An 8,407-nucleotide genomic window follows, 5' to 3' on the forward strand; every position below is an offset into this window, starting at 1 on the left:
GTTTTGTAACACCCATTGATTAGCAGATGAAATTGTTAAATATGCAAGGTTTGGCAAGTCTAGCCAGTCAGTTCTAGTGGCTCCCTAGAAATCTGATTAAAAACCATGTGTTGCAAAGTTAAAGTGGCAATTACAATTTCTATTTGAGTGAAAACATAGAATTGTGCTGAGAGTTTAGCAGCAGCAGGAGCAATATAAATATAAATAGATAAATATTAATAAATAATAAAAGAACCATAAATAATCTCATTCTATTTCTGTGGTCTGCAGTCTTGTTGACACATAAGTTTCAAGTTTTCTGAATTGTGTGCATACTTCCATTTGTTGTGTGTATACAATGGAGAAAAACTGTAATACAGGATTTTTTCCAGGAGATGTCATGCCAGACAGCAAGTTCAAAATACTGCAAATAGATTAATATTCTCATCCGTTCACCACAGGCTCAATCACTATTATGTTTCTTCCTTCACTGATAGATAAGTGACTTAACAGACATTTAAATGTCAACTCATTGTACCAGGCATACCATGGTTAAACTAACAACATAGGCCTTGCATCTAAGAAGACAGTAAACCACACGAAAGGTAGGCCTACATCTAAAAACGTTTTTATTACAACTGTTGTAGATATGATCTTAACCACAAAACCATTTAAAAAGAAGGTAACTGATCTTGCAGCTCCAAATAAATCAATATAATGCATTCATAATCAAATATGTAAAAAGCAGCCTATAACAAATAGTGGTACAGTGACAGTGAAAAATGCATCTCACGTGAGCTCAGTTTTAAAAAATGCAAATAAGACTGGCAGAAGATGGTAGAAGATAGAATTTCCACATTTTCTTACAGACGTTGACATTTCCTGTTCACCTCTGCTGCCAGTTCCCTGAATGGCCTAGTGCCAGTAGGGTCAGCAACAAAAGGTCTTAAGTGTTTAGGCAAGAGGGCACCTTTTCTTCTTCTGGCTAAAGACGGTTGCTTTGGTGATGGCATCCATGAGAATTTTGGAGATACACTGTTGAGGTGAAGACATGCGGCAACAGCGACGGACAGCTGGAGGAGAGGCCTTCCTTGATGAACATGTCTCTGACATTTGGTCAAGCTGATTTCATGAAAACAAGATGACACAAAATAAGAAATAACATTAGATTTTTTTGGGGGGGTTTCATTTCAATTTTTACTAGCCCAAACTTTGTCTTCTGATTTGTCCTGCTAAGTTATGTACATAATTCTTTTTTCAACTCACACTCTGCTCAAAACAAATAGTCACGTCGATGTCAAACGGGCGATGGCAGCATTGGCCTATAAAGCTCTTGAGAGGAAAACCAACAGGAAACCTAAAGCACAGTGGCATCATTACTATGTTGCTAACTTTACACCGTGAACAGATGTGGTGTTTCAAGATAAGAGATATTTCAGCATATTAGGCTACTTGATATTCATTAATTTTCTGTGACAGAAGAAATGACAAAAAGCATCAAAAGAAACAGATCAAAAAAGAGAAACCGTACAAATGGCAAAAAAAAAAGATGAAAGAGGAAGGAAATGAAGAAGACAGACACAAAAACTAATCCAAGGCCAGATGTAGGAAGTTTGGTCTTACTTGTTTTTGATGATCTTGTGATAGTCACAGAGTTTGTTAAGTGAGAGCTCTTCAGCGACAGAGGTCCTATTATAATATGGGTCGGGAGAAATGTCTTGGAAACAGCTGTATCGCTCATTTGCCAATTCACCGGAACAACAGAGGGAATGCAAATTGCCACTGTTCTCGCCCACGCAATACTTGTTAAGTTCATCACGCCACTAAAATACAAAAGGAGAAAGGACACGAGAAGGAAGAAAAATTACTAAATAATGCAAAATATTTATGTTTGTAGGTTTTTAGCAGGTCTTGCTTTACCTTCAGATCAGCACAGTTGAGCACATCCTGCTTCTTTTTGCAGCACTGTTTGAATCCCTTCTCTATACGATTAATGGCTTTTGCCTGACGAACCACCCATTGGTACCCTTCACCTGACAAGCAATTGGCTTTATAGATGGGGCGTAACTTCTGGTTGCGACACAGTGATTCAATGACGTCAGCGGTGGGTCGTCCAGGAGGAAAGTGGATGTTAATTTTCTTCTCCTTTCTTCTAATCGCTCTGGCACTGTACAGATGTACTGTCCTGTAAAGTATGAGGCATATTTACAGCATCAGGACAATGTATGTGGGATTGACTCAAAAGAAACTACAGTGTCAATGTTCATCGTAATAAAGGAAATTGTCACCCATTGCAACAGTGTGTCTCATTTACAGGTTTTTAATAGTTTTTGACAAAGTTGTGTCCAAATGTTTGTCCTTTCATGGGATCTTTTGACCATAATAAAATTTAGAATATTGCAATACATTTTAAGGCATTATCAGGTGTTCAACTTATTAGATGCCTAAACTATTTTTTGAGATATGTAGAACCCATATCATTAGTCTTGAACTTCAGTGATGAACTTTGTCATGCTACTTAACTAAGACTTGATTGTCAATATCAACATTTTTATTGGTGCTCATTTTTGCAATTTTATTGCATACCTCTGGCAAGTGTTGGAATCGAAGTTGAAGTTGGTGGTAGAGGAAAGCGGCGGCACCGGCAGCTCCTCTGTTGCTTCATAGTTTGGGTTTGGAGCATCGTTGTGGAAGCAGTTCAGCCTGTCCATGTCCCGCAGTCTGCAGCAGTAATAAAGACGATCCTTTACTGACGAGTCCTCCTCACAGAAGGATTGGACTGACAGCTCCCACTGTAGTTGGCACAGAACAATATCGCAGATAGTCAGGGTTTATGCATTCAATCCTTTAATAATACTGAAATGAAGTTTGCATGCCTGAGGTTGTATGAATAGGCCACCCAAAACTATGTACAGTATCTTAAGACACACTTAACCAAAACTAAAAAAGCAAACATCAGAGGAAGTGGATAAGATTAAGATGTGCTTTATTCACTGAAGATTTTGAGACAGCTTTGTTGCTTGCCTTCAGACAGATCCACTGGTGCTCATGCCAAGGCCTGTCTGTTATGTCAAGCTGGGCTGCATATAATGTGCTTATCAACTGGAAGCGCCCAGGGCCTTCAACTTTGTCTCAAAAATGCAAGTACCATCAACTCAGCAATGTGAAGAATGTTTTCATGCCCCTTTTATGTCCAGGGTAACAGAAAAGACAGATAGGCCTGAACATTACAGCTTCAGGAAATGAATTGATTTGAGTTGATATGAGTTAATATGAATATTACGCTTTTAAGATGATGTCTATGAAAGCCTTCCTCCACATGAGTTATTGATTGTTTCTTGGTTTTTATCATGAAATCATAATTGTTTGATCTCCACAGTGCATAATCTCATTATGTTCTTCATCATGCGTCTTGAGAAAGTACTTGTTGTTGTAGTACTATGTTGAGACTAATGAAAAGAATTTAAGCAAGAATATGCAGGATGTCATATCATAATTTTATATAGGATAAAACATTGCTGAATCAGCTATAGGAGTGGTTGTGAAACTTACCGCCTGTGTGGCGCAACACAGAGTCACTTCCCTGTCCCAAGTCTGGTTCCCTTTGCAGCACATGCTAAACCAGGACTCCGCCATATTAACAGCATTGGCTCGTCGTACCAGCTGGCCAAAACCAGAGGAAGGAAAATAAGATCCTGGGTAGCGGGGGCGATGGTCTCCATGGAGACAGATGGCTTGGAGATTGTCGGCAGTTGGTCGGCCAAGGGGGAACTGAACAGGATAGTTCAGGCTAGGAGGACCACTAAAGGAACCGGGCCTAAAACTTGGTCGACCTTAGAGGAAAAGACAGGAATCATACTGTGATTTGATACTTTTATAGCAGTTTTACAGTAGAGTAAATTAAAATTCAAAAGAAAGAGAGGAAAATAGATACAAACTTCCTCTAGGTGTCAAGACTCCTGGTCTGGAAGCCCCTAACAGAATACAGGCTGTATTATTAAGCAGTACTTTTCACATGTTTTATTTATATAAATGCTAAGGACACGTATGGATGTATGATTCATTACTGGCCAGACTAAAGCAAGTTAGGCAGACAAATCTGAGTAGCCAAAGTGAAAAATGTTTATTTTTACTTTTGTTATGTCTTTATGTGAAAACAAGGTCATAATAGTAAAGACAAACAGTATACCCTTGGGATCGATGAGATCCGTCAAGTCCGCCTCTTTCTGGAACAAGTAATCTGGTTCTTGCATTTCTGAAAGACATGGATTTTTTTTAAAACAATGATTTACAAAAAAAGGATATTCTACACAGAGACAGAAATACTTACATTTAATATGTTCTATACTTGAACATGACCCACTGTACATAAACTATAGTCATGCATAACCTAAAATCTTATTCTAACATAAACTTAAAGTGGCTTTCTAGCGATTTACTAGCGAAGTCACTCCAGAGCCACAAAGACATTACATAGCCATTTTCAAATGTTAAGTAGTGACATGCAAACTGAACTTCATGCATACAATTAGTGGAGTACTCCTCAAACCTCCATCTCCTAACCCTTAAAATAGCCTCTTAAAGTAGAGAGAGCTGGCCAAATGCCACTCTGAACATCTGAGATTCTAATTGGTCCTTGCAGAGATACTGCAATAGTATGTGAACAAACGCACCTTGCACGATTTTGTCAATGTCAAAGGTGATTTCACGCTGCTCCCAGTTGTGCTCATCTGGAACATTGTACACACAAAGATAGAAAGGCAGAAAGCCAGACAAAGTTATGTAACTCTTCATCCACAAATTATACTAAGAGACAGCCAGTGGTGGAAGAAATATTCCTTTGCTTAAGTCATAGGAGCAGTAAAAATACTCTGTTAAGTAAAATTCCTGCATTTAAAATGTAAAGTTAGGATGTATTATCAGAAAATGTACTGACAGTATTAAAAGGAAGTATTTATACTGTCAGTGTTGCATCAAATAAATAAAACATAAATGAAGCCTATATATTATATTACATATGTACATGTTGCTGCTTGGGGTGGAGCTAATTTTGTAACATGTAGGCTACATATTGTTAGTTTAATCTATAACAGTGCATCATATTCTATTACCTCATGCAAAATCTTAATCTGCAAAGAAGATATAACTATGAAATAAATGTAGCAATAAATATTTGCCTTTGAAATGTAGTGAAGTAAAAGACAAATATTCAAGTTAAGCATAATTAACTGAAAGTTATACTTAGGTAATAAGTAATTGTACTTAGCTACATCCCACAACTGGAGACGTCAAAACAGACATGTAGGATATAAAAAGACCTAAAATCAGTTTGCTACAGGAATGTCGGTAGGTCTACAGGCAAAATAAACGCACTTACAGCAGCTCAGACGAACCAAAATGGAGTCTGCCCAGAAGCAAACAACAATTTCAACAACAAAAAGAAGTGGGAAAATACCAACCATTGGATGCTGAGCTAAGTAAAACCAAGACAAATGCGGCGGAGCAGACTAGAGCCCCAGACGACCCCATTGCACACTTGGTAGCCTAGTGCCTGTCCTGATTCAACTTTTGTCCCGCTGCTGCGGCTGACTGTCCAAACACGAGCAGAGGCCAAGAAAGCACCCTCGGCGGGGCAGTGCACAGACAGGTCCGTTAATTGGTCCAACAGAGGCTGTCTGTGGACCGGGGCACAAACCGTTTTTATGGTTGTTGTGTGATTTCAGGGGTGTGAGGCGGAGTGAGGAAAAGAGGGAGGGAAGGAAGTTTTTTCAACATGACTCATAGGTGATCTGTTCAAATCCTGCTGATATGGGAAATGATGAACACTTTTTTAGTTAAAGGGCACTGAGCCTGAGTTCGTGTAAACATCAGTTCTTCATTCTTTTTTTTTTATTATTCAGACTGGCTGTTAAACAATTAACTCGTCACTCATTTCTCTGCCGTGGAGCCCATGTCTATAAACAATGTCTATAAACAATCTAATTTTGGTGGAATTCCCCTTTAACAAAAATGTTCTATTTTATGCTGCCAAAGATCCAACTAATGAAACAGCTACCATTTACTGTGAATCAGATGTTTACTTGGCTTTAATGCCTTTGCATAAGGATGTGGATCCACAGTCCCTGTATCTAAATACATAATTGATTACAGTTTTACCAAACTCTGTCACAGTGTGACCTTAAAGGGATTACTCCAGTTATTTTGCACTTCCATGAGGATGGTGGACTGTAAAGTTAGATTTAAAAAAATATATATATTTCTCATCAAAGCCTGAGTCTGATATATCCTGATATATAGGTCAAGAAAAGACAGGATCCTACATTTCCCATAATGCAAAACATTAGTGGGTTTCATGAGACCCTCCCTGCTCATGTCTTTAAAAATGTCAAACACCCCATGTTTGTAACACAAAATTTAAACACATTTTTAACAAAATCAGTGGAGTGGTCCTAGAAATACTTGACAACATATATATTTTGATATACTTAATTTTTAGTTAAACACTGAAAAAAGATTTGACAAAATTAATATGGATATAAGATAAGATAAGATAAGATATACTTTATTGTCCCCAAAGGGAAATTTGTTTTGGACTCTGTCCGTTCCGCAGCTTTACAAGGACAACACAAAATACAGAAAATAAGCATCTCTCAACACATACTCTCATGCAGCACAAAACATGCTTTCATATACATTAGACAGGTACCTATATATCAAGCATAGTAACTCCTCCTTTCATGGGCAGTTTCTAATTGAACGACCCTGTACGTATTGCACAAAATGACACCCAAATAGCCTACGTATTGCACAACTACCGTATTGCACAATCCCAATAGCCTACGTATTGCACAAATGACATAATGCACAACCCTATGATTTAAAATATTTTACAACAAATAAAAGCATCAAGATAATGCTGTTTGTTACCTTGAATTCGGTCAATGTCAGCCACTGTGTTTGTGAGTTATCGTTTTTTTGTCGAGAGATAGATACTAAAGACCTTAAATCCCTTGTTATCTCAGGCTGAGTTTGAGTCCAGGGTTATTGTGTCCTCACAGATTTCAGTCTGGAATACTGACTGTGATCTCTTCACAATCCCTCCCACCATGTTCTCCTGTAAGAAAAATAAATAAATAAAAAATAGCCAAATCAGACCAGAGAAGAACTCCCTGTGCAGCTGTATGCTGTAATGTAATGAGTTCCCACAGTTTGCTCTCTAGAGGCCACAGCTTAAACTGGGAGGATTAGACTGCCTTTGCTGCTCTCCACAACTCTTTCTCATCATAAACAGTGAATATCAGGATCAAAGTTTTCGGTTGGTGGTGGTGAATGATGGGAGTCCAGAAACTGTACAGAAGTGTTTGTCCCGGGTAGAAATTCCCCCAAGAGGTCAGAGAGCAAATAGTGGCAAACAAACCCAGCAGGACTGCAATGCACTCCTTCAAATACTCATCCTGGAAAAAGAGATCTGTGGTTTGTCTTGAAAGTATTGCAGTAATGCAACAAATTCCGCTTCCTTTAAGGCTGCTGAAAACAGGTTTTTATTATGCGCATGAGTTGACAGTACAGACAATTTCTAGCTGTTTTCCTTTACTTTTTTCACTTTTTAAATTGCTCAATAACATTTAATGTCTCTATAAACGTTACAGGTCCAAAACAGCAAAGGTATCTTAGCACATAAGAAAAAAAGAAGAAAACACAGGAGATGAAATTAAAACGGGTTAGTGGGTTCATTAGCTGCCACCAGTGGGGAAATGGTAATTAAATAAACTGAAACAGAAAAAAACTTTGTGCAGAAAGTTGTTTTGTGGTTGTCCTCTATTCAACACGAGAGAAACAACATCACATCTGGAATTGTTTACCTGATGTCTTTCCAAACCAGATTGAAATATGAAAGCAAAAATCACTGCATGTAGAAAGTTGCTTTTCAGCAAACACACACACAGAGAAGGAGATAGAAACAGAACTAGAACTAGCTTTCTAGCATGACTGGAGGTACATTTGACAAAACATCTATGCATCTTTTTTTAGGAAAATTGTCCTATTTACCACACTCAATTGACTCAGTCTTTTAGTTTGCTTCCTCCTAACTTGGTTAGCAACAGTTTTTGTCTATGACGACCTGATAACAACTTTCCACTGCTAAATGGTCACCCACAATGATTCATATTTTCTTTTTGTTGAATGTTGCAGCACCAGCTCTACAGTATGGTGCAGGGACTATGCCTTGATGTTCTCCAATATGCTACTGAGAATGATATATCATGTTTATCACTTTACAGCTATGTCTGCTATGAATAAACAGTTTTTGTTGAGTTCAGGATTTGTCTTATCATAACATAACAGGATCTTTTTTTCTTGCATGTCTCAGTCTTACTCAACTGTTTGTATTACATAGTTTACAAAAGACAAATAAAGTTACCACATG

The 8,407-nt window shown here is 38.0% G+C and overlaps 1 protein-coding gene across 3 annotated transcripts; it reads right to left on the reverse strand.

Annotated features, from left to right (window-relative positions):
- Positions 1-588: 588 nt before the first annotated feature.
- Positions 589-5,708, reverse strand: LOC116049526 (extracellular matrix protein 1-like). 3 transcript variants are annotated; one of them, XM_036005930.1, is made up of 10 exons: positions 5,439-5,708; positions 4,653-4,709; positions 4,169-4,234; positions 3,918-3,953; positions 3,532-3,812; positions 2,566-2,771; positions 1,900-2,131; positions 1,603-1,802; positions 1,246-1,336; positions 589-1,101 (listed from the first exon to the last, which is right to left on the reverse strand). In XM_036005930.1, exons 1-10 carry the CDS (start codon positions 5,506-5,508, stop codon positions 934-936), a joined length of 1,407 nt encoding a protein of 468 aa, XP_035861823.1. In that variant the 5' UTR covers positions 5,509-5,708; the 3' UTR covers positions 589-933. The 3 variants fall into 3 exon arrangements, with proteins under 3 accessions (XP_035861823.1, XP_031155126.1, XP_031155127.1); XM_031299266.2 differs by having other exon boundaries at positions 1,900-2,164; XM_031299267.2 differs by lacking the exons at positions 3,918-3,953; positions 4,169-4,234 and having other exon boundaries at positions 1,900-2,164.
- Between the last annotated feature and the right edge of the window lie 2,699 nt (positions 5,709-8,407).

The sequence above is a fragment of the Sander lucioperca genome, chromosome 10 (genome assembly GCF_008315115.2).
Source record: "Sander lucioperca isolate FBNREF2018 chromosome 10, SLUC_FBN_1.2, whole genome shotgun sequence".
NCBI classification, from domain to species: domain Eukaryota; kingdom Metazoa; phylum Chordata; class Actinopteri; order Perciformes; family Percidae; genus Sander; species Sander lucioperca.